Genomic DNA, 26,736 nt, shown 5'->3' on the forward strand with positions numbered 1-26,736 from the left:
CCACCACTTCCCATCAAGTTTTCATGTGCTGGCATCTCCAGTTGTCTTCTCCCTCACGACACAAGTCACATGGAAAGGGTAGGGAATACAAGGGTATCTATTTCTTTTCCAGATGCAGTTTTTATTCATGCTTTTAAAACACAACTTCCCATAAACTGGGAGCCAATTTCACACTTGCTTTTTGTTGTTGTTCATTAAAGACACTAAGAATTGCCATAATTAAGCAATTATGGAAATATTTCTAAGTGATCCAACCAAAACTTAGCCTTAAAAAAAAAATGCCACATGTTGCTATATTCCATAAAAGTTTATTAGCTTGCCTCATCTGATACCAAGCGTTGCTTGTTTTTGCTTTCAGGTTGTAGCCCATCTCAACATTAGATCAGGCTCAGTTTTGCCAAGACACTATGGTTATTGAGAAGTCACAGAAAGCCAGACATGTACCCAATTAGGCAATGAAGCTGTTTTATCCACATTCGAATTATTTTTACTGCCTGTAAGCCTGGCCCTCATTAATCTGCAATTTGGCTCAAAGGGAGCCGTGGCAGCAGCCCATACCCGGAGTTTACACTAATGAGTTACCCTGTCCTCTTAAGTCAGCTGTGCGTGGCAGCGCGCCTCTTTGACCTGCTGTTAATGCAAGTACCTCCTCACGCCCATCTCCTCCTGGCTGCCAAGCAAACACCGAGCCACAGAAGGAGCACGAAGGGGTGTTTGTCTTCCCTTCCCTGTGCTGCCACTGCTGGGGAAGAGCAGGATTAGAGCCGGCAGACAGAGACAGAGTAGTACCGCTCCCTCCCCAGGGCTGCGAAACACCCCCAGGTTGGGACTGTCAAGGACCTGCTGTCTTTCCAGTGCCAGAGGGTCACTAACGGGGAGAGAGACCTGCTGTCATCTCCCACCCCATGGCACCCAAGTCACGTTTGGGCTTGTGTCAGAAGGAAGGACACAGCCCCAGTACCTGTGCCACGCTCCTATGCAGCAGGGAGATCGACTAGGCGCCTCGCTCCTGCCATGAATTAAGATGCTAGAAAAAACCACAAGTCTGAAACAGTTTAACACAGGACAAAAAAGGCACATTTTAATATGTACAGCAATGCATTTGGGCTATAAATTTACCCAACACAACTGAAAAAAAAAAACCAAACTATGCTTTTATACTTATTCCATGGTGTCAGCCTCATTCCTAGCCACCTACCTTTCTCTGCATCTCTGAATGCTGCTATATACACACACAAACAAACAATTACGTCATGAATGTTCATTTAGGCTCCCAAGTTCAAGTAATAAAGTTCAAACTTGCATAGCATCTTATGCCACTCAGCCATAAACAGTTACGATTGCATATTAGCTGGAGCAGCCATCTCTTTCAATTCAGCCAGTTTTGGCTGGCCACCATTTATTTATTTTTATTTTTTAATCCTTGAGTCAGAATGTTTCCTAAGTCACCAGCCCTGAGGGATGCCACAGACTTCAAAATGAACCTCTTTCTCGCTGTTGTTAAGATCCTTTTAAACCAGAAATTTAGAGTGTTGTCAAGAACAGTTTTAAAAATGTAATACTGTTTATTTTGCTTCAAAAACATTTCAGCATTCTAAACATACAAAAAAAACAGAACGTTGCAAATTTGTTTAAGTACAGAGTGTTTTTGAACTTCAGTTGCTGCACTGGCTCTTCACTTAGTTGACGATGAAGAGATGTCTACAGTTTCAGTTTAAAAACTACCGCACTTAACTAAAAAAATCCATACACTTCTCATGCCAGCTGAACCCCCTTCCACAACTAAGAATGGCAGCAGAATGCTATTTCACTATATACAGAAAGACAACTTTAAGCTAAATGGACGCCCACTGTAGTGTAAATAGATCTACCCTCACAGTGCATGCTTTGGGCCATGGCACCCCGTGGAACGTACAGCCTTTCCCAGTAATCACTGCTCCTCTAAGGCATCATAACTCTAAGCATGTACCACAAGAATCTGTCTAGTTTTTACAAACTATAGATATGTACAGTTTATAACCCAGGATTTTCTAGCCAATAACCATATAGTAACACCACCTTACAAATTAAAAAAATGCTTGAAACATTTTTAAATGCTTTGTTACACCAACAGCAAAGTGCACAGAGTTAGGAGAACACTAGAGCGCCTTTTCATTTTAAAAATGTTTGGAAATATGTACAACTTTGATACAGTTTCAGGGTGCTCACTACACCCATGGCCACTTCATGTAAACCAGTTACAATTTCTAGAGCACTTTTAGAAACTACAACGCGATCGGAATCCAATTTTTTTTTTTTTAATTAAGCCTAATAAGGGCAAGAGACACCATCTCAAATAAGAGGTGCTTCATTTATGGTGTTTCCCCTACTCTATGGTATTCACATGGAGACAAGTATTGTACAGTTTTATTCGTCATCATCATCTTCATCCTCCTCTTCTTCATCCTCCTCCTCCTCTTCGTCTTCTTCCTCTACCTTTTTCCGAGCAGCTTTGGTTGCTGCTCCCTTTGCGCCATCAAACTTTCCTTTAGACTTGTAGTCTGCAACATCCTGCAAAGTCAAGGGGATGTCTTAATTTGCTCTAAGTAGCAAACACATCAAGCATTTGTACAGCAGCGGGCGTTAATGTGAAGGGACTGGCTTTCTGCAGCTGCATCCCCAAGAGGGGAGACAGCCAGCATACAGGTATGCAGACACTCGAGCGTATTCGGCTGCCCCCAGACTACGGAGGACTTGAATCCTTCGTTCAGTTACTTTTCTGAGGAGGAGAAGTAAGAGAACCCAACTTCTCTTAGAAGTTTCCTGCTAACAGGACAGAGCTCCTGTAACAGCGCAGCAAACTCTTTGCTGTAGCAGCACAAACAGCTGCTGTTGCGCTTTGTTTGGGGAATTTCCGTGCCAGTGGAATTCACCTGCGTGCCTCTAACCTACTCTACCCCAACATATGTCCAGCCACAACTCAAAGTTTGGCTACACAGCACACTGAAAACATGTCTACCTGCCAACAGGTCTACGTGGGAGAGTTGGTTGTTGCACTGGGGCCACCTCGGCTTGGTCTATCACATAGAAGCACTCTAACACAAGAGCCCATATGGAAGAGACGAGGAAAAAGCTAGCCTTACCTTCTCGTACTTCTCCTTCAGCTTAGCTGCCTTGTTGTTATAAGGCTGCTTTTCACCATCACTGAGGTTGTTCCACATTTCACCAAGTTTCTTTGCTACATCCCCAATGGATATGCCAGGGTTTGTGGACTTGATCTTGGGGCGGAACTCTGAACAGAACAGGAAGAAGCCAGACCTTGGAAAGAAGCACCAGAGGACAGTGAGCACCACAGCAGCATGCCCAAGCAGCATCCCCTTCACCCACAAAATTCATATGTACGCTCACATACAGATAACAAGTAGTTGTTTCTTCAGTATGCATTTTGATTTTACTGAGGGCCAGACTCACAACTTTCACCCAATGTTGTTCTTGTTCAGTGTTCTTTATCCCCACCCCTCCCCATTTTCATCTCAGATAGGGCTGTAGTTGAGACTTGAGTCATTTCTGTGTCTTTCATCACTGTGAGTTTAAGGGTACCAAGACCTGATAATTCCTGCTAGCACGCTACATGCTCAAGAGTACAAGCTGCTTAAGAGACAGCATCAGTACTACCAGTACTTCTATACCAACAGCATGCCCCATCTACTTATTTTATGGTAAACATAAAGGCAGGTCACAAGTACTTCAAGAGAAACCAAAGTAATGTTTGTGCATTTCATGCCTCAGATACTTACGGTGGTCGTTTTGGGGCATTGGGGTCCTTCTTCTTCTTGCCACCCTTAGCTGGTCCATAGTCCTTCATTTCTCTATCATATCGTACCTTATCAGCCTTCGCCATTTCATCAAATTTAGCCTTCTCCTTGCTTGACATGGTCTAAAAAACAAAAAAACAAGACACCAAGCCACGTGATTACCCAACTGTTCAATAGCTGGCAAACTTTAAGTAAACAAGCCAACACGTACCAACTCGACAGGGGCGTTTCTGAATTTGTTTGTTTTCTAACTGGACCACATGGGGACGAAGGTCCTGTACTGGGGACAGCGGCCACAGCTGGCACACTGAGCAAGAGGGCAATGGCTGGAATGACACTTGTACAGCCACAGTCCCCCTTGAGGACATGGGTCTCAAGTGAGGTGACCGTTTAAGAGCACTGCTTGGGAAAAGGAAGAAAGCCCAGGCTGTACTGGAAGCGCTTAAATGGGCAAATGCCATGGGCTGAAGCCTCCACAATTCTTACAGGAGCCAGCAGCATCACATCAGTGGCCACAGTACTCGTACTGAAACATCACAGGAGTCCTCAGTGTTCAAACGTATGTATGCCATGCTAGCAGACACCACAAGAAGTTGGCACTTCAAGAAGTCACAAATTAAGGTACCTTCCACCTCTCTGAGCACTTCTTGGAAAACTCTGCAAAGTTGACTGGAACCTCTGGGTTCTTTTTCTTGTGTTCCTCACGGCACGTCTGCACAAAGAAGGCATAGGCAGACATCTTGCCCTTGGGCTTCTTCGGGTCACCTTTAGCCATCTTGACTCTGTAAGGAAGACGGGAAGAAAGTAACAAGTGAACATATATACATGTGAATGTGTGTGTGTATAACGTGCAAATGTTTGTATATACACACACAAGCAACAGCGTATCAGTTACACTCCTATCAGTTATGTCTCCTTCCTGTCCCCCCAACACTTCTTGCTGTCCCCCACATGGGGCTTAAATTATTTTTCCTTATGACTTGGATTGAGGGCTATGCCAAGCGAAATTGGTCATCGGATTTAAGTTTTACATAAATATATTTACATCATGTCCAAAGACGGGCTATTAAATACACATACTCCTGCCCAGCAAGCATTATATATGAACTAATATAAAATATTTTAGTTGGCTACCACACTGGGGCTTGAGCAGTGCACATAGTGCTGGCCTGCGACTCGTCCCTTTAGCAGGGGAGTTCCCGCGTTAGCAGCTGCTGCCCAGGTAGGAAGGGTTATTCCTCCTGCATAAGTGCAATAACCTCGACAGATAAGGAGTTGGGCGAAGACCGTCCAGTTTGAAACACAATGGGACCTGCGGGGCTCTGACTGGAGAGCCACGCTTGGTCTTGCTCCACCAAGTGACACCACCAAGTGACACCAAGCTCCACCAAGCTCCACGCCTGGCGCCGCAGTGGGCAGCGCGAAGGAAGACGTGACCGGCCACTCGCCGCGAGGAAGACGCCAACTTTCGGGCCGTGTCCTCCCCACCAACTTTTCCCCCCCCGGAGAGGCAGGAAAGCCAAGCGGAGCGCAGCAGCCCCCGAGCAGCGCCCTGGCACCGCGGCGCTCCCCGCTCGCAGCGCTCCCAGCCCGACGCGGGCGCTCCAGCGCCGACCCACGCCGTGCGCGGCCGGGAGCCGGGCGAGGGGGCTCGGGCGAGCAAAGTTTGGCGCGAGCGGGCCCGCGGTCGCCCCGGCCTCCCCTCCCGCCATCTTCTCGCCCCCCCCACCCCCAACCCCCCCCCCCCCGGCCAAGGTCACCGCCGGCGGCCGGAGCGGGGCGCGGGCACCTGCGGGCGGAGGGGGCCGGGGGCCGGGGTGGGGGGGGCCCCGCTTAGCGGCGGGGCGGCCGTCCCCTAATAATTCATCTTCCATTTTGTGAAGCGCCTCCCGATGAAAGAAAGTGCCCCTGAAATGCGGCGGGCCGGCGGGCTGGGGGCGGCGGGGGGCCGGGCGGCGGCCGGGGGGCGGCCGTGGGGACCCCTCCGCCGTCGGGTCCCGCTGCCACCGGGGGAGCGGCTTCGGCGGCGGCCGCGCTCGGCGCCCAGGGCCGGCGCCGCTCGCTAAGATGGCTTCTCCCGGCGCCGCCGCCGCCGAACAAAGCCGCGCACCCCCCTCCTCCGCCGCGCTCGCCCCCCGCGCCCGCCGCCGCCCCCGGCCCCCGCCAAAACGCCGCCCCCGCCGAGCGGGGACCCCCCCGCTGCCGCCCCCCCGGGGCTGCGGGGGCTGCGGGGCCGGGGCTGGGGCCGGGGAGCGGGTTGGAGGCGCTTCCCCCCCCCCCCCCCCCCCCCCCCCCCCCCCCCTCCCGGAGCCTGCCTAGCGCAATACTCTGTAACAAAGGCTCCCGTGCAGCCATTATAGCCGCGGCTACGCTCCTCCGCGCCGCCAGGAAAAAAAGTGCGAAAAGGCCCCCCGAGCCCCCCCCGGGGCCGGAGAAGGGCACGGCGAGGTGGGGAGAGAGGAACCGGGGCGAAAGCGAAAGGTTTGAGCCCCCGGCGGGGCGCCGGGGGGGAGATTTCCCCCGCCGCGACCCCCCTCCCCATCGCTGCGCTGCTTACACGTCTTTCTTCCCTTCGCCGGGCTCTCCAGCGCCAGCCATGTTAATGCCCACAGCACGGGCGGCGCGGCGCGGGGAAGAGGCGATGCGGGGCTCGGCCGGGGGCTCAGCCCCGCAAAAAGGCCCGGGCCGGGCAGGGGAAGGGCGGCGGGGGCGGAGGCGAAGCCACGGGGGGAGCCGGGAGGCGGCGGGGCCGAAAAAAAAACTGTTTCGCCGGGACACACGGGCGCAGCGCGCAGGGTTTATCCCTGTCAGATGCTAAAGCGACAGCCATATTAATGCAGAATAAACAGCAGGCACGGCATTGCGCACGGCCGGCAACTTTCCCCCCGCCACCAGCCCCGGCCATCCCCACCCGGGGGGAAAGGGGGGCAAATAAAAGCCGAGGGCGCCGCGCGTTTTGCCGGGCGGCGGCGGCGAAAAATCCCTGCCCATGCGGGGGAGAAGAGGAGTTAGTCCCGGTGTAGTTACCGCACCAGCCATGTTACTCCCGGCGGCACGGCGCGGGGAAACGGGGCTGCACCGGGGGCAGGCGGCGCCGGGGGGCGACCCCCCGGGGGGCAGGGGCGGAGGACGGGGGGCAAACGCTGCGCCCCGCGGCTCCCCCGTAACCCCGCCGGCTGCCCGCTGCATCGACCCGCGCGCTCCTCTCCCCGTGCGGCGTCGGGAGGGGTGGGTGGGAAAGAAACTTTTTTTCGGGGGAAAAAAAAAATTATTATTATTATTATTATTATTTTTAAAGAAATCGGGAGAAGGAAGGAAAGGAAGGGGAAAAAAATAAAAAAAACCAGGGTGCCAGGGGAAAAGAAGGAGGCGAGGGAAGGCGGCGGGGCAGGGCGGGGCGGCGGCGGGGCAGGGCAGGGGGCAGCCGCCCCCCGAAAAGTTGCGGCGGGGCCGCACGTACCTGTATTGTTCGCGGCAGTGTGGCCGGGAGCTGGAGCGCAGGGCACGGCGCGGGGCTCGGCGCGGCGCGGCTCAGCCTCGCGTTGGCTGCCTACGAGAGCGGCCTGATTGGCTGCGGGGCTCCGCCGTTTAAAACAACCTCCTCGCCCGCTCATTGGCCCGCCGCCTCATGAATATTAAGCGCCGCCCCGCGCCCATTGGCCGCCGCCGCCGAGGCCGTTCATTCAAAACTGAGCGCCCGCCGGGGGTGAACGGGGCGAGGCGGCGGCGCGCCCCCGGGAAAAGTTTGGCGCGGGGGGCGCGTGCGGGGGCGCGCCCGGGTCCTTATCCCGCCACGTGGGGCCGAGCGCGGAGACCCCCCCGCGGCAGGGGGTCGGCGGTTCCGGGGAGGGTTTTGGAGGGGGATCCGCAGCGCGGAGCCCCGCAGGGAGGAGGGATGCTGCGGCCCCCCTGGAGGTCGCGGGAAGCCCCCCGGCAGCCGCTGGTGTGTGCGGTTCCTGCCCCGGAGCCGCCAGGGCCCGGTTCCGCTGTCAGTGGGGCTGTTCGCAGGGCCGGCCACCGCTGTGCGGAACGGCAAAGGAGCCGAGTCCAAAATAAAGCCCGATGACAGGCGGTACACGCGATGGAAAAGAGCTGCGGGGCTTCACCCGCTCGTTCAGCAAGTAAAAACACCGCCGCGACTAGCTGGAGTTATTATTTCCAACCCACTTCCACAATCTGGTTGATATTAGCTTTCGAGGATTTGGTGGCTGTTACAGAGGCTGGCTGCGTGCAAGGAAATCTCCACACACGCACTTGGGCTGAAACGAGCCCAGCTCTGGGGCCGAGGGCCGAGGTCTCCTTCGGCTCCCTTGAAAGAGCTGCTTCCCATAGGGTAGCTGCCGAACGGCTGAACTGGTATTAGTGGCTGACCACAATTGTTGGTTGGCTCGGAAAAAGAGAGCTGTTATTTTAAGGCTGGAGCGGTAAGACTCAGAAACCACTGCATACTGTTATGGGCTGGGCGCAACTGCCACCCTCCTTTAAGATAGCCAGAAGAAACAGTTGCCCTCTTTAGGGAACAGATAGCGCAAAGAAGCCTCCGCCCTGGGCTGAGGTGCTGCCAGGCAGCAAGGTTCGCCAGGCACTGCCCCGGCTAAGTGCTTATGGCTCTAACAACATGGCCACAGGTTGCCTTTGCTGGAAGAGACCGACACAAACTGCCTGATGAGACACAGAGGAGTGCCAGCCTCCCGCTGACAGATCCACTGGGAAAGGCGCAGAATTTCACGGAGGATTTTAGCCCAAGTCCTCCCTGCATTTCTCCCTCGGGGTGCACCTTCCCAGCCCATCTAGCAAACGCCCAAATCCAATTGTCATCCCTACGCAGAACTGCCCGAGGTTCACTGAGACCTCACGCACGTGTCCTTGGGCTTTCCAAAGCATGGATGGTAAAACCAGTCTTACTAGCCTCGCGCCCTATTTCCACGTTCTAAAACCAAAAGCTTAAAACAAGGGGCTCATTCATAAACATTAATGAGGCTACCTGAGGGACTGTATTCTGTAGCATCATCATAAAATAAGACAAGCAACGCTACTGCAGGATAATCTCTTTGTAGCTGACAAACATCACTCTCACCTATTTTTAGGTATACTTTAAAGTGTTTCAAACTAGTTGAATAATTAAGTTTTTTTTTTGTTTGTTTTTGTTTTTTTTTTTTTTTCTTTGGCTCTGGAGCTGTGCAAATTCTTGCTCTGGAACACTTTCTTCCTCAAACTATGATCTCGTCCTAAAGAGCACACCAAGCTGGGAGCAGCCCAGATGGACAGACTGTTGAGCTTGCTCAGGACCGGCACCTGGCATCAAATGTGCAGTCCTGGTAGTCATCTCCCGAGCATCCCTCCTATTTCTCATAAGCCAGGAGAAACATTCCCTAAGATGCTTGTTCTAGGAAGGCTGAGAAAGTTTTGACAGCTGGTCAAGGGGCAAAGGAGATATTTTGGTAGCTGAGAGACAGCTGGGTTTAAGGTTTTGTCCCAGCATGGTTTTGAAAGCAGCGGAGGGCTGAGTAACAAACGGGTGAACATAACACCCCAGGGAATGCTTGTACTCACCTCCCGAATCGCCACTGCTGAAACAAATCCTCCCCCAGTGCCCTCTGCCCCGTGCATCGCACCTGGCCACCCGTGTCTAAGCACTTTCCTGTGCTGCACCAGGAAAACAGCCTAGAAAGTTGGCTGAGCAAATTCAACCTTTTGCTGCAACTTCTTCCAGGCCATGCAATCCCAATTCCTCCTGCCACCTGGCTCCGGCCTTCCCCTGAGTCCTGTGGGAGCCAGTGCAGCTCACTAACCTAACAAAAAATAAACAAAACCCCAAATTGAGCCCTCCCTGTTTAATTTTCTGCTGGATTAGTGAGCTGAACCAAGTACCAAGGAGTTAGGTGAGTCCCAGAGCCAAGGCAAAGGAGGGTGCAGAAGGGAACAGCCAGGACTACCCTGTTTGACAGCAGCTCACCAACAGACCAGTCCTACTCTCCTGCTCAAAACATCGGTGTGTCAGTAACTTGGGTGAGGAGAGGGAGGGGGTTTGTTCCATATCTCCTGTAAATGTGGGTTTGGCAAGTTTTAGGGTTTTCATCCTCTTTTTTAACATTACAGACATAAGGACATGCTTGTCATGCTCTAGGAAGCACGAGAAGAAAACCAAATCCAAAAGAAACTTCTGGGTGCCTGGTTCTTGCAAGGCTTGCAATGGTCCCAGAATGCAGGGAGAGCTCAATGCACAGTCTTGTACCTACTCTTCAAAAAGATCTGACCTGATGCCCCCCATGACTGCTACAGACAGATTTTATTTTGCAAGCACATGCCATGATTTTAAGCAACTGACAGCCATACCCAACATCCCACAGCAAGACCCAGGCTAGGCAGTATCTTGAATATAAGGACTGAGATAAAATTTAATCCAAGGTCCCAAAGCAAGCAGACAGCTTCAAATACTTCCAGTAGCTTGTTGCTGAGAAGATTCCCTGCCAAGTTCCGTCCCAGCTGATGTCGCCAAGCACTGAAGGTTTCCCTTCTGTATAGATCATGTTGGTCCAGGAAACAACAGAGCTGCAAACTGCTGAGGCCAAGTCAATACCGGCCAACGTGGAATGACATCTCCTCATCAGCTAGAGATGATTAGAACAGGGAGGCTGCATTGAAAGAATCTGGAGTCACCAAGGACTCCTTGGACAAATCAATCGATTATACACAGATACACTTCAAATTACAAAATGAAACTCTTTTTTCTGCTCCACAAAATTGCCTGAGGTCTAGAGTGAGTTTACCTGTTCCTCCGCCAACAGCCAGATCTCATCTGAACACCAGCCACAGCTTGGTGAGGACGGCCTTCTCACAGCTCTGTCTATCCCGCTCCAGTTGTGTCAGATCGCTAGCAAAGTAAGGCCCACCGTGTATTTAAGCTGTTCAGAAATCAGAAGCACTGAAAAGGACCAGAGTGATAAAGGATTTTTTTTGGAACTGCCCATATGACGGGTATAGTAAGGAAAGAGCGTCTTCACTAGCGCTGATCAGCTCCATGGTTTATCTGGCCGTTCAGACAATGCCCCTCAACCATCCCCTTCCTACCAGTGAAACCACGAGTGCCTCAGAGGGATCCTACAGGACGACGACTCAGTGTAAAAGATTATTCCTCAAGACCTTTAACAAGCTTCCCAGCCTGAGTCCGGGTTGCCTTGATGTGGAAAGCTTGCCTGACATCACCTCATACTTGACCTCAGGCTAGTTCTGCTGTGCATTTGCTCAGCGCTCAGGATGATTTCAGCCTACCAGCAGATTCGAGTTGATGCCGTGCCCTTACTGGGTTTGTCCAACAGTGGTCGGAGCAGCGTGCTGCTTGTGTTGACTGTATCGATCATAGGTAGCGTCACCTACAATACCTGCAGGGCGCAGCGGGTCACAGGAAAAACAAGATGACACACACTAGCTGTTCACGGGGTGAGAAAGTTCATGAAAACACTTCCGATAAATATTCAGCTCTATCAAGCATGTAGCTCTGTCCCTGTGACATGTTTATTCAAGCAACCTGGATAGCCAGCGTCAGCACGCTCAGGATGTGCTCGAGGCCCTGCAGAAACACCGGCGAGGGGGCTACCCATCTCTGCTGGGGGGGGGGGGTAGCATCAGCACAAGGCTCCTTTCCACCAGCCCCAGGCTTCGCAGCAGTGCAGCTCCAGCACACCAGCTCTGTAAAGCGGTTCTGGTGTGGACACGGCAATCCCAGCACATCGCAACGTGTTCCTTACAGCAGCGTAGCCAAAACCTTAGCGAGGCGAGCGGTGCGGTCGGCAAGCTGCAGTGTAAGCAGTATAATCACAGCTGCGCTTGGCGCTTCCACCCCCGGCTGGATCGCATCTCTTCGTAACCCCTACCCACCGGCAAACCTCTCCAGTGAAGACTTGACCCGAATGGAAAGGCTGATATCAACACATCCGTAGGGTTCTGCCAGCAATCAGAAGTGAGGGCGGGGGGAAATCCCTCCTAGGAGCCTAACAAAGCCAGGAAACCTTTTTAAGCAAAACCAGCCTATCGGAGTGACAGAGTTAACGTTTAAGGCTGGATGGACAATAGCGACAAGAAAAGTGTTAAATGACCTGTTCATCTCAGCAGCATATTCATTAGGCTAGTTAGGGAGCTATTTCAAAAGCCTTCAGTTTGGACCTAGCTTCTCCCATCACTGACCTTCTGTGTTAACATGCAATAGAGATGAAGAGGCTCGATTAACCCTTCTCTAACTGGTATAGTCAAAAGCTGTTTGCAGAGGTTTGGTTTAGAACTGTAAGAACTTTTTTTATTCCTTTTATTTTTTAAATCGAGAGTTTGACTTCAGTAAAAACGAGGAGGAATCCCTCCCGTCCACGTGAAGCTCTCCCATTCTTACAACACGTGGGATTTCCATGCGTGGATTTTCTGATGCCCACAGTCTACGGCTGAATTCCAAGTTCTGTAACTACAGTAAAATATTTGTAATTGCTCACTGGGATCTCAGCCAGTGAGAATATTTCCTCTCTAACCTATTAAACAAAAAGAGTTATCTTAAATACGTGCTGAAAATAGAAAATAAAATTAGCAGTGGTGTTTAAGGGAGCTTGCCAGCATGCGAGTTCAGAGAGACAGAGGTTAATTTGATCCCAGTTCAGCTATGGGAAACCTAATGCTCCGACAATTAAAATATTAGTCCAGATGAACAGATGACCCCCCTCCACCCCTCCGAATCCCCTAATGTGGAGGCACAGCCTGTTATCCCGTGTAGCCGTATCCCATTAAGCTGACACCTCTGCAGGAGTAGGATACATTCCCAGTTGCACACACAAAATTAATTATTGTCAAATGCACTTCATGGGGACTGAGGTGAGAAATACAAGTTAAAATAATTGACAGTCATATTAGGCAGCAGTTCAAAACCTCCTTGTGGTATAAACACTGGCAAAATAAACAGAAACTCACAGTTACCTTCGCAGGTGGCCTCCCCCCCACCCTCCCTTCCTCTTACATTGTCCCTTCTCCTCTTGGCTCTTTCTTCCTCTTTCTCTCCCTTCTCCCCCTCCCTTTTTTGCTTCCCTTCACACCTCAGACCTGGCTCCTTCCCAGCACAAACTGCCAGGCTGCCCGGGGGGTGGCAAGCAGGCAGTTTGCCCCTGCACACCTGCTCCAAGAGATTTGCCACCGCAGCGTAGCACCTCCCACGCTACCAGATCCCTGGAAATTGCATGGCCCCTGCATGCTGCATCCTTACACGCCCAGTACGTCTCTGCTCCCTCATCTAACACATCCTTCCTGCCACAGCACACTTTCTTCAGGCGTCTCCCTCCGTGCTCAGCTACCACAGGACCATCTGCTTCTGTGTAACTTCTCTTTAAAGAGGTCCTATCCAAAACTGTGTAACCCCAAGTGACTTGGGGTATAAGCAATGAGCAAAACCCAACTTCAGAAGGGAGGTTCTGCTTCCACACACAAAAAAATAAAGGTATTGAGGGGAAAAAAAAAAAAAAAAGCATTTATCTACCTACCCCACCAAGCCAAATACTAAAGGTAGGAAGATGGGACAACTAGAAAAAAATCTCTTCAAGTTTCCCATAGCCTTCAGAGGAGATCAAGTCTAGATGTAATTTTAAAGGAGAAGGCTGTGAGCATTCTCCTTGCACTTTAATTGGCAAGCAATCAAGACCACATTCAATGCAACACAAGTTCTTGTAATCACGCTGTGACAGCAGACCAAGAAACTCCATTAGGAATCCAGTGCAATTCCAACCCAACAGCAGTCCAGCAAAGTACCAGATATAAAGGGAGACACGACCCCACGTTGGAAAGAGGCTGGAGATCATACGGCCAAGGCTTGGTTCGGACAACACTGAAGTGACGCTAACAGAAGTGATGAGAAAGGTTGGCGCTGGGACAAGAAAGCTACCACTGCATACTTATTTTCCTGTGTTGAAGTGTTGTTGTCAGAGCTGGTTTCAGACCATCAAATAGCTGTTTCCAAACCCATGAATGCCCCCACCCCTCACCTGCTCCCACAAGCAACATCTGGACACGAGAGCGTATCCTTTCCTTGTTGGCCATCCCACCATCCGCACTTCGAAACAGGACAGGGTCAGTACGCTGCATGCAGACTAGATGACATATTAAAACCACTAACGCTCAAATGAAAGAAAGAGGAGACTGTTCTGCCAGAGGCATCATCTTGGTGCTCCACTATCTCCCAACACATTGCTGAATGAAGCTTTGAGTCTGGCCATGGCCATCAATTGTTTCTAACAGCTAAAGCCAGGCTGCCTGTCTCCAGATGCCTGTGTCACTGCTGAGATCAGGAGTGACGTACCACGCTCTTGGCTAGGCAGGAGGAGGAACGAGCTCTCTCCACGCAAGCTGTGAACCAAGAGCTCTGTCTGCCTCTTCCCACCCTGGTCAGGCTCCTGGATCGATCAGCTGCTGGACTGCATCGCGCCGACCAGCTGTTCCCACTGGCACCGTAAGTAGGCTGAAGGTCTGGGTGCAAGAAAACCGGAGGCCACGGGGTGATTCCAGCCCGGTGGGAAACACACTGCTAGCACAACAGAGCTTTGTGAGGGGTTGAAAATGCAACTGTCAGGAAGGACACAAACAGCACTGGGCCTGCAAAGGAGGAGACCAAAGCAGTTTTCTTGACCTGTGACCAGCACAATGCTGCTCTCTAAAACCGACTGCGAAGCTACAAAATGAATACTTTGTCCATACACATGTATCCTCACTAAAAGCAAGAAAAAAATGCAAATAAATTAACAAATATTTACAGTTTAGGAGAACATGTAATCGCTTGTAAAAATAACCCACCAGGGTAACACTGCACAAGCTGATTCTCTAAGGGGTTAGGTGGACCTCCAGTTAAAGAGAATGACAAGCACCCAAACACTGGCTTAGGAAGCCCCTCCAAGTCCCTTCAGCTATTTTTTTTTTCCCTGCCCATGACCTCTTTGTCCCCTACCTGCTTTTTTCCTTCTCATAAATCTGTTCAGAAAATATTGCTTCCTTTTTGGTATCAGTTTGGCGCTATCATTTCACCATAGCAACAGACAGAAAACAGCAGCTCAAACAACTGGAAGTTGTTGGGTGATTCAGGTGGGCTCTCCCGTGACGGTAGGCTTGAGTGACTCTGTGCTTTTGAAAAACCGATCGGTTGCATAATTCTAGATTTAATTCTGCTACAAGAGAATACACACAATTAACTAAATGCTACCAATTAAACTATCAAGAAGGAAGAATATTTTCAATAACTGCACTTCGTCTGCAGCTACACTGTAATCAAGGTATGACAGCAGCTGCTGCAGACACACACAGCTACCTGTGAAGTTGCTGCCTCGAGTCCTGGAGACAGACATGGACCACAAACCCCATGGCAATGGCTGGGTAAACCCCCTTCATGGATATCCGTGCTGGCACGGGCCAAACTGCTAGCAGTGCCCAAGCTACTGGAGCAGGGTGGAAGACTTTGAGAAGGACCAAAGCTCCAGGTCACTCCCAAGCAGTGCCAAGCCATGAGGGTGGATTTGGGCTAAGGCACTAGAGCATGAACCGAAGCAGATGAAGCTAAATCCTTCTGCTGTGCCATGGAGGTACTACATGCAGCAGGCCAGTGGGGAAGAGTAAAGAAGGATGCTGAAGCAAGGAAGGAGCGGAAGGGGAGTGTTGCAATGTACAGCTGGGACTTCCACACGTATATTCACATTACTGAAAAGCGTGCATTTCTCCTCAACACATGGAGTCGAAGACTATGACAATGTAACTTTCGTTGCTACTACCAGGCGTGTAAATGTACACTTGATGATGTGGAAGGAACAGTTTATTTGGAGGAAAAAATAATAATAAAGGGTGTCAATTTCTGCCAAGTACTCCTGAACTATTCTTGCTTCACAGTTGTTGAACATCTACTTTGTTAACATGTTTAATTCCTGTTTTGCACAGGAGTGTAGGAACATTACAATGAGGAAATAGCAAACAGTTACAGTGAAAGCCTTTCTAAAATGGTATTGTTTGGGTGTGCACAAATCCTCATAAAGGCCCAAGTACATATATGTATAGACACCAAGAATCATCTTAAAGGAAGGTGAACTTCCCCCCCCGATTTGCGACTATTTCAATTTTCTTTCAGGACTGTTAAGCCACTTTGGGTTTAAAAGGCATTTTCTATTGAAATCAGGGGTGTGTATTGTATGCCCAGCAAAGAGTCCACTGAAGTCAATTAACAATATTTTTTTTTATTACAACTTCTCATACCAAGATAAAGGTGTTTGTTAAAATTCTCCCCAAATGTCTCCACTTTGTTGCTTTCCCTGACTAAAATTAGATGCCTTTCAAAGAAAAATGGCTTCAATCATGAAAGAAAGACAAACATACTGAAAAGATTTTTTTAAAAAAAATCAAAAACCTGCCAAACTTCCTTTCCTGTATCATTAGAGACAGCACATTTTCAAGATAGCAGCAGCAGCCCAGTGTATTTGGCATTTAAAAATATACAAATAGTTTAGACCTCTCCGTTCTTTAATTCATACGCTAGTGTCAAAATCCCAAGCTCCAGCTACAAAACGCCACTGAATTCAATAGAATTTCATAGATAAAATTCAGGGAAGAATTCAGCTTTGTGTTCCGCAAGTGTAGTTGGCCCATAGCATACTGGCTGACAGGGAGGCAGGTTTTTCCCACCATCGCATAAATCGTTGAGAAAAATAAATAAATTAGTAACTAAAAATGTTTTTCAGAATCCTATTTTCCTGGGGAAAAAAAAAAAAGAGTAGTTATATGGAAATGGCAAAGTTATTTGGTCTTACTGTGAAAATGGTAACTGTGTCTCTGGTTCACCTTGCACTTTTTTCCTGTCTTTCCATCAGCTCATTTGTTTTCCATGTGGCTGCTTGTATATATACAATTGTCTTGGTTATCATATGCTGAACATTATTGTTATGCGCTCAGATTTATTCCCAGCATGAAAATTATTTGAAAACGGGTGGAACGAGGGGGAGAAACACAACCATCGTCTGAGGAACTCACACAGAAGAGTGCTCAACAGCTTCCTTTCAGATTTGCCTTCCCTGCCAAGAAAAGGCATTGTTATAGTGACAGCCAAGAGGCGTGTGTTATAACAGGAAAATCATATGGGATGCAAAATCAAAATCTCAATCACAGGAGAAAATCAAGGCAGCCTAGGAGCGTACATCCAGCATTGCTCTTTTCTCCCTGCCTCCTAGAACAAGTTGCCACTGCCTTGTCCTTTCTGAGGTGATATGGAAAGAGGGACAATGCCCGCAGCAGGGTAGCTGGGCACACTCGGCAAGATCCCTCCCAGCACCGCAACCCTTTTCAGCACTGCTCACAGAAGGTCTCCTCTGCCAGCACAGCTGGACCTGGGGCAGGTCTTCACCAGTAGATCCCGTCAAATTAAGAGCATGACTCTCCAGTGCCACAAAGCAGCGTAACCACGTTGGCTCAAGCACCAGTGTGACGTTTTTGCTGCATTGTTTCCATGTTTTCGGCTCCCCAGAGGAATGCTGGGCCCAGGGTTAACACCTATGCTCAGCCGACGATTCAGATGATCCCCGGTGATAATTTAAGAACCAAGTCATCAAGTCGGTGCAGATCCAGATAGAAATCAGGCCGGACTCTACATGCAGACTGGTGTATTTCTGAACGGCAGATTATACTTCTCAGCTTCCCCTACTCCCAGCTACTAAGCACTACTTGTCTGTTGTAGTAATTCTGGCCAACACAGCTCACTACTACTTACCCTCTTAGAATAATCACACCCTTACAGTACCTCTGGCAGCCTAATGTTTTACACTGAAATCTGAGAAGGTCTGAATAATCCTAATAGCAGTTCGGCAGTGCCACTCTCACAATTATTATATAAAAGGTAAGTGTGCTCCTACCAGCTCTCCATTTAAATTTATAGTGATTGGTTCCATACAGTAATGTGGCAAATGAAAAAAATCTCACAGCCTTCATTTAAGAGGTCTACAGCAAATAAAAAATGCCAAGGGTTGTGCGTTGGCTCCCGGTCTGTCAGCTCTCCGTGCAGGAAGGGGATTCGGGCTCCCTTTCCTAGGCAAGCATAAAATGCCGGGTGATATACTGCTCTGCGAGCGCAACTGCAGCGACAGCAAGAGCAACTCACGCCGCTGGTCCTAAGGAAACCTTCCGAGCAAGCCTGGGCTGGTATGGCTGACACAGAAATCACACGCAGCCTGTGTTCCCAATGCCGCTCCCACACCTTCGCAGGGTTTAGCGATGCCCTGTTTCCCAGGTACAAGGCTGTGTGGAGCTGAATCCCTGATTAATTCGGCGCACAGCGCTGTTACTATATTGAACAAAGGCTGCCAACTCTGTCAGATGTGGCAAGTACTGTATGAATTATCTTTTTCATGAGAAGCACAGACCTTGAGAAGGTTTTTAAACTATCTCTGGAGACTAAAGGCCACTCTGTTACTCTGAATTGAGACTGCAGGGAAGACAGGTCCTTGCTCATGAGATTTTAATTTCAGTAGCTGCATGAGTAACTTTAGAAAAGACACCCTGGGTCTGATCCTGACTCTTACCAAAGTCAGAGGCCAAGATCTGGTGCAAGTTAGTCAGAAAGGTGCAATTCTGCTACACAGAGCAAAATGTCTGGGGATGCAGGGCACCGCTGCTGTGATGTTTGTCAGTCCTGGGTGAAAATGCCCAAGGTGCCTGCTCCTCCATTGTCATCCTCACTGAAACCACACCGGGGGCCTGCAGGTCCCCTTATGCCGCTCGCAATCAGACCCCACGTCATTGCCTCAGCCGGGCAAACAGCACAAACCGCACTGTCCCTAACTCATTGCCTATGGGGGAGGCTTTGGAAGCGGTGATCAATGAGAACCACCCACAGCTCTGCCCCAGACCAGGTCTGAGAAGGGACCTGCAGCTGAGTCCGTCAGTGCAGGCACCGGAGAGCAGAGAGGCCTGCATTGCCTTTACATCATCTAGACCCCTTTCGCCAAGAGCCTGCAACATCTATCTGCTCCCGATGAGGAAGCACACGTAGATCCTTCAGGTTTTCACATAAACACGCTTTTGCCATGCCACAAACACACCTTCAACAAGCTGTTTCTTCAACCACCCTTGTGCTGCTACAGCATCTTGGCCGAGAGCACTTGGCTGCTGGATGGGCTGCCTCATAACCCGCCCTGCAAGGAGCCTGGCCAGCCGGGACCCCGCCTGGCAGAGCCCCTGGCCCTCGTGGCAGCCCAGGAGCAGGCGAGCAGATGGTGGGATCAGCCGAGGGGAACTTACTTGCTGTCACTGGGGAAGGTGGTCGTCCCCCTCGGGACATCCTGCCCTGCTGCAGAGCAGCACGTGGGCCAGCAAGGACTGGCTTAGTGAAAAGGTGCTGGAGGCAAGTTGAGGAGCCCCTAAGTACCAGCTGGGAGAGAACCAGCGTGCCTCAGACCCCAAGGAGCTTGTGTTTTCCCCTCGTTTAGCACCGACAGGAGGTCCCAGCACAACTGCTTCTGTCTGGAGCTGCTCCTGCCAGCGGCAGGCCAGGAGAGAAGCTAGCTTCTGCCTCCCTTCCCCAAGGGGAAAACCAGCAGGACTAACAGCCCCCAGAGCAGCGGGGAGCCTGGAGCACCCCCAGGCTTTGTCGCAGCCCACTCCGGCCCTCACATGATGGTGAGCACAATGAGCGCACAGCTGAACACAATTGCGTGCGTGGGATGAATCATTCCAGCCATGAGTACGCGCCCTAACAAGGAGGGAAGACTCTCCCCTGCTTTCCCCTCTTGTTTCTCCCCATCAGCTCCCTCATCGTAATAAATAACTGAACTAACACCTCGACCTGCACAGTCTGTGCCATTCCCTGCCCCTGGCGAGGCCCCTGACCCCCCAGCAGTGCCAGACACATCCCTGAGCTGCATCCTACACCCTGGCCTCAGCCTCACAGGGAGCACGGTGCTCAGGGAAGGGGAGGGATACTCGTGCATACATGGAAATGTCAGTGCTGCCACCTCATACAGCCTTGCACATCCGTGCAGTCCTACTGCCATGCCTGTCCCCTAATTTGTTGGGATTTCACTGCAAGACAGGCATGGAGGGGGAGGGAGCCACCAGCCATGCAACATTTAGGGATACATCCCAGCTCCCTGCGGAGCCAGCCACGGCTGGTGTCTATCTGCCAACCACTCTGACATCTCCCCCTCCCCAAAGGAAAGCACAAAGCAAAACCGGCCAGTTTGCACCTCCCGAGCCACACTGGGCGGAAGGGGGGGGTGTCACTGGCAAACCCACGTGCAGGCAGGGGTCTGCAGCAAAAAATCACTCTTAAATCCTTCTGCGGGAGAAGTTGCAGCACCCCCTCCCCCTGCTCTTGCAGTCTCTGTAAGATCAGGGGCTTTACACTCCAGCGGCACGCTCCCAGTGTGCCTTGCACATCTGCTGAACTAAGGTAAAACCGGACACTGCAGAGAGGTGATTTATATCACCAGGGTACGGCGCTGCTGGAGAGTCCCTCCCTGCCGCAGGAAGAACACACGCTCACTTGTTCTCTGCCTCTCCTCATGCATCCTGCCCTTACAACGAATGCAATTTCAGAGGGGAAGCCTGTTACGAAGATGGCACCGCTCCCCCCATTTTCAGCATCCCAAGGCACGTGGCTACTGTGCTACCCTGCAAAGACACCAGGCTGAAGCAAGGCCTGGGCGATCCAGCATCCCTGCTGTAGTCCCAAACATGCATTACCCCAGGAGTTCAGAGCTCTGGTGGAAGCACAGGCAGCTTTACCTTTCCCAGGTGCTACCAGGACGCCTGAAGACTCCACCAGGGCTAGCCGGCCAGCTTGGCTGCAAGCAGAGTTAGCCCAGCCGAAGGCGGCAGAGGAATAAAAGCTTTTCCTTTCTCTGTTTGTCAGGCAACAGGTCACACATGCTTGCAGACAGATCCCAAAGCCTGTCTCTACTCTCACATTTCCTCCCTTCCTTTCCCTGACGCTTTCCTGACACATCTTCTTGTGCACTTTGCTCGGCTTTCGAAGTAACACTCCTCTCTGCTTGTTCTCCTTCCCACTCCTTGTCACTGGAGTCCTGCTGCTGTCATCACACTCCCATCAGACTTCTCCTTTCAACTGTGCGTTTCCACGCTGTCTCTCCCAACTGTCACATACGCTTCTGGTTCCAACATCTGTTCCTCCCCCTCCCAGGGAAGTTGCTCCAAAACATGCTGCTTTCTGTCTGAATGGCAGGAAGGCTATATTTGGTTGTACGCATGGCACTACACAACCACCCGGGCTCTGGAGTGAAAGCCTTCTCTTTTGTGAGTGGGTCACATCAATTCCCAAGGTCACAGGCTTAATCCTCCTTTATGCTGCCAGGATGGAGAGGGAGAAGTGCATCTTGCATCGTGCAGCATCGGTCAGCAGCCTCTACTAGGCAAGGAAGCAAAGGAGAGGGATACTTGCTACCCCTCACAGGAAGAAGAGCTGCATTATCATTTTCTGTAAGGGTGTAAACAGATAATGGTTTAGCCCGAGCAATATGCCCAGCGCGATGTCCTGCACAGCCTGACAGACAGGGCAGGTTTACAGGCATCCCAGGGCCCAGGGATGGAGCACGTTCCAAGCCTCTGCAGCAGGACACAGCCACCCCAGTGCCCGCACTGCCAGCTCCGCTAGCAGCCAAAGCGCCCAGCCTTGCTGACACCACGGGGTTGAACAACCGGACCCTTGCTCTACCCCACTGCGCTGGCTGGCGGCAGGGCTGTTGTACAGCAGCACCGTGCCTCAGCAGCATTTCCTTGCTCTGTCCTTGGGCAGACAGAAACCTGAAGTCTAGCCCTGCGTAACCTCAGGGCGGAAAACAACTTCCAGTCCTGGGGTCCTACCACCCCTCTCCAAAGCAGTTGGGTGTCACTCAGCAGAGAGCTGTGAAAGGCCCAGCCCCGTTTCACCCAGCGATCCTCTGCTTCTAGACAGAGGGAGGAGGCCAGCCCATACTATGGGCCCACCAGCACCCCAGCAAGTGCTCCTGTGACACCACCGCTCAGCCATCTCTGCTGGCTCTCTATCAGCTGCCAGCATATTCTCCTTCACCAGGCACAGCACACAACTGCACAAGGCTGCTCCGTATCTGCGGCAGGCCCCTGCACAAATGGCACAGCTGATCACAAACCACGTGAGTTAACGCAGGTGAAGTTGTCTCTTCTGTTAGTGCGGTCACCGACAGTCCCTCCTCGCCCAGGAGGCGGCTTTCACAGCCTTCAGGCACACCCCAAATCAGGTGTCAGCACTTAGAGACAAAGGTTCAGAGGCTTTTTTGCTACCAGTGATGTTGGTGAGTTCTGCCAGTAGTTGCAACCACAGTGAAGAAACTGAAATGCAGTTGCTATTCTATTCCCCTTTCGGCTGCTTGTAAGTTTCTCAAACAGATTCCTACTCAGGGTGAAATGTTCAGTGCTTGGTCTCAGCTCAGAGATGATTTCTTTTATTTCCCCCTGCAGGAACTGTGAGCAAAATACTAAATGCAATAGATTTGGAGTTTGGGGAGCGCGAGTAATCAGATATTTTCCCCCTGTTCCCTCTGATACCATATGTTCCAATTGGAAATTTTACACTTGCATACTGGTAACTCGTAAATGGTGGAGATGATAGACTTCAAATGTTCTCATTGAGAGGCAGAAAACAAACCCAGATTTAACAAAATAATTGGTTCAATACTGTTAAGATGAGTTTAAAGAATTCTGATAATGCTTTTCCCTTCCCCGGTGTCCCAGGAGGGACAAGTACACACGTTTCATTTTAATCTATGTGCTATAATTTTAAGGATAGCTGACACAAGGTGGTCTTTGTTAAGATGTATCTATTTGCTTTGAAATCTAAAGAAGTTCAGCACTTACAGACTGCCAGAAATCACAGACCTATTATTCAGGGAACTTTTGAGCTCTGTTGTCAAAACCATCAGAAGTCCTTTAGCTGAACAGCTCCTATTCAACGCATCTGTGTGCTCATTTGCAAATTCTACAGGGATTGCTTCGAGCTTTACTCTCCTCAACTGCAAACTCACTTAAGACTGAAGGCAGAGAACCCCAATATTCTTACAACTGTATGTTTAGAAACCAAGCTTTTCAGAAGCAACAGCACCCTAGCCATCCTTGCCTACAAAGTCAACTAGGTCACCTTCCACGTCAGACAGTTGGTTTTCTTAATTCAAGGTCCCTTGCTGAAGGCAGACAGCCCTGCAAATCCCATGCAAACTTTGCATACCTATTCATACTGTACGTGTTATTTACAAATGCACGCCGAATGAACTTCAAGCACAGGTACTTCCTGATCACAAGTGCTCAATCATTATTAAATTCTTGCGTGCACAGAGATGATTATATACCTGATCATTTCCTGTGGCAGGTTTGCTAAGGGGATGGAGGGAGACAATATCCCTCCCTCCCTTCTCCCATTAGCTCTGCATGCCACGGGGATCTTTTTGTATGTGACTAGGGAGTTACCGAGCAGCTGCCCAGCCCATCTTGCTTCCCCCTCTTCATCCGTGGTCCTGTTCACAGCCAAGAGTCACAACTGACAGCTCACATGTATTTAACAAGTTGGGCAGCAGACCACAACCAAGACAGACCAGCACATCATGGCATAATAAAACAGCATACAAAATAACACTATTTGGGCAAAGAAGTCCCACAACGTGAAACTCACCAAACACATGGGCTGGCAGACCATCGAGGAAGCAGACGATGGCTCTCTTCCAATCCCGCTGACCAAAGAGACCCCGCAGCCACCTGGAACACAGCAAGAGACAAAAGCTCTTTAGCAAGCAGTTCCCAACCTCTCCTCTGCCTCTGTGGCATCTGGCACAAGCCACTTTCACATCCAGAGCTCCTGAGCAGTTTGGTCACTCAGCTAGTAACATGCCTTAATGATTCATGATTGTTACTCAAGTCCCACCTGCAGGCAAGGAAGCCTCCACACCAGCCTACTCACACTTTGGGATAGCTGCGGGCTCCCTTCCCAAACCTCCTGGGTACTACTTCGTTACACCAGTCTTACAGCACGGTAATTCTATTAAGTACTATGGAATCAATCCTGATTTATGCCAGTGGGAGGGAGAGAATAATCAAGTCCTACATCCCCTCCTTCGCAGCTCCTGGTACTGCTCAGATCTCCTTCACACGGCGCTTCGTTCCGGTCAGCTTGACAGAATTACTTTGCTTCTGCATCCTTAAGCTCCAGCCATTCTTTGCTGTAATTCCTTGCAGCAACTTCTGGAAAGGTGTTTTTCTCTCTCCGCTCTCCACAATAAATGAGTTTGTCACTTGAAATATACTGCCAATGTGTTACATGTCCCACAGTGTTTGTGGTTATATCAGAAGTGTTTGTTTATAGCACCATAATTCAGCAATATCTTGATTACAGGAGAGATGGTGTTGTAACTCACTGTGGCTACAGAGAATATTATTTTTCTTTACCTTTAATATAAAATGTTGATTTTTAGTCAATACGCTGAAAGAAAAAAGTGCAGCTGTTGCCCTAGTAACCACCTGTCTTGTAAACCATAAGATGTTAGGAGCACAAGGTGTTAATTGTTCCAAGTGCTGCTTGTGGTCAGGGATGAAAGCTAGAATGGGAGAGATCACGAGGAACATCTGGGAAGATAAAGTCAGCTGGTCTCTTCTTGGAGAAAGCCTAGACAACAGCGAGCACGAGAGACAAGGCAGGGAGAAGTAACACTGCCACCAGAGGAGCAAAATTAACTGAATTGTGGCTGTGTGCAAAAGCATCCCTGAGCGAAGCCTCTGAGTGCACAGCATGTTTCTGGGAGCCTGACAGGTTGTACCAGACACACGCAGAGTTCAGCCCCTCCAGCACCAGATGTAGCAGCTTTTCCTGCAGCTCATCCCCTCCTTCTGACCAGACCGGTCTCCATTTCCCCTTCTGCGCTGTGTCCTGGGGTTTCCACGTGCTGCACGCCAGGAGGCTCCTTCCACAGGTTACTCAGCGAGGAAGAGGGATCCCTGCCCCACAGAAAGTGCCACCACGTCTCTGCAGAGCATTTCCTCCACAGGAGCAGGCCAAGATGGAGCACCGTCCCTGTCACGTACCTGTCTTGCAAAACAACTTCACTGCCCTGCTGAGCAGCTCTTGCTTTCAGGCTCCTCGTACTGCACACCATGCACCACCTCCCTCGCTGCTCCTGCCGCGTGCTCGTCCCGGCCGTGCTGCCTGCTGAGAAGTTGGAGCAGTTGATCACCAGGCGGGCAGGCTGAACTCTGCAAAGCATCTGTGTTTCCACCCCAGCCTCCTACTGGACAGAGCCCCTCAGCTCCAGCAGGCTGCATGCTGGGGCTGGGAAAGCAGCACCAGAAGGGCTCCTTCTGCAAAAGGCCTCCAAGGGAGGAAGGCTGCACGAGGGCTTCTCCCCCATGTCTCCTCTCTCTCTAAAACGAAAGCAAGCTGGCGAGCCAGCAGCCTCATGCTCTGCAGCATCTGCCATCTCTCCCTTCCGTTCCCCCCTTCCCAGCCCCTGCAAGCTGGAGAGCAAACACAAATGCTGCTGAATCTGGAGGAAAGTTTTCTACTTCAGCCCCTTTTAACCATTTACCTGCTCTGGACACCCACTGAACCTGCCCGTATCTGCACTCCCTTAGGAAATAAGGACAAGGAGCACAGCAAAAGCAGCATATTTATAAGCTAAGCCCCTCCCAGGGGGCAGAGTTATGCTAATTGGGGAGCCTCTGTCCCAGTGTGTTGCATGGATTGCATGGCAGTAACATATGGTGAGGAGGGCTCCAGGCCAGCAGCCTCATGTTCTGCACACCGCAGCTTCCCTGGCACACGTGGCCAGGAGCAGTGTCCAGCCATGGGCACACAAGGTCAGTGGGGCAGGGCCAAGGTCCGGCTTTGACCTAAAAAGCAAAAGGAGGGGACACCAGTGTTGGTGCCCACATGAGCTTCAGGTTCCAGAGATAAATTCCTCATGCCTTGTTGGGGAATTTTTCCCCCCCACCACCCTATTTTATTTTTTCAACTCCTGGCATTCGTGCTTGTTCATACAAACATATCACAGTGAGCCACACCGCAGAGTGAGCCACCCTGCATGCCATCTAAAGATTAAGTGTAGTTACACAACCTTGATATAAAGCAAGAGATTGATTTTATTTTATTTCTCTTCTTCCCCCTGGTACAGCCACCTCAGGCCCTCAGCACAGCCTAACGCATACCTCTGCCACTGACTGGGGCTGGGATTTCTGCCATGCATCCTTTACGCTAAAAAAACATGGTCTGAGCTGAGAAACCATGAATTCTTCCAAGCGAAGACTGTCTGGGCAGTGCTTCACATAGCAGAGCCACGTTTAAACACGGGTCTCTGAGTAAGACTGAAAAATAAAGATGAATGAGTTTGGTCGGGTAATTAGATAATAAAATTGAGGGTCTGGAGTTTAGCCCAGGAACATAATCCAGTGTGTATGGCTGGCTAGTCTGCTCCCTTTCCTATTACTAGCATCACCATCTTGACTTAGCACTGAGATCTGCCCTTCATGTGGAGTCCAAAGACAGAAATGCATGTAGGCAGCCCAGCCCGGGTACAAGCACAGGAAGGGATCAGTCTCACCCTCTCCCAGTCTCCTAGCAGCTGCGTTTGTTTACCGTGTGTGAGCCAGAGGAGTGCTGCAGGACCTGATGGACTTGCCTGCTTCAGCAGCGCCAGTAACTCTGTACAAGCAGAGTAGACCCCATCCCAGGGAGGATTTGCAAGAGGCGCTGTGTTTGGCAGCACAAGAAAAGCGTTTGGGGGCTGGCAATCTGTCTGATAGCTTGAAGGCTCCACAGGGCTCGTTTAGGCACGGTGGAATTCATCCCATGGCGGGTGTGAGGGACAGCCCCAGACCTCTCTGCACAGGCCCCACCTGGGTAGAGCTGGCTCAGGCTCAGAGATATGTTTGGACAGAGCCAGAG

General features: G+C 50.7%; 1 protein-coding gene across 1 annotated transcript; it reads right to left on the reverse strand.

Moving 5' to 3' along the window:
• Window positions 1-1,054: 1,054 nt before the first annotated feature.
• Window positions 1,055-7,423, reverse strand: HMGB3 (high mobility group box 3). Its single transcript, XM_048075252.2, is given in 6 exon segments — window positions 1,055-2,550; window positions 3,123-3,297; window positions 3,777-3,916; window positions 4,420-4,576; window positions 7,255-7,319; window positions 7,322-7,423. Coding segments are annotated over 6 exon segments (768 nt in total). The 5' UTR covers window positions 7,409-7,423; the 3' UTR covers window positions 1,055-2,406.
• Window positions 7,424-26,736: the final 19,313 nt, after the last annotated feature.

Source organism: Anser cygnoides, chromosome 13, assembly GCF_040182565.1.
Source record: "Anser cygnoides isolate HZ-2024a breed goose chromosome 13, Taihu_goose_T2T_genome, whole genome shotgun sequence".
Lineage (NCBI taxonomy): Eukaryota > Metazoa > Chordata > Aves > Anseriformes > Anatidae > Anser > Anser cygnoides.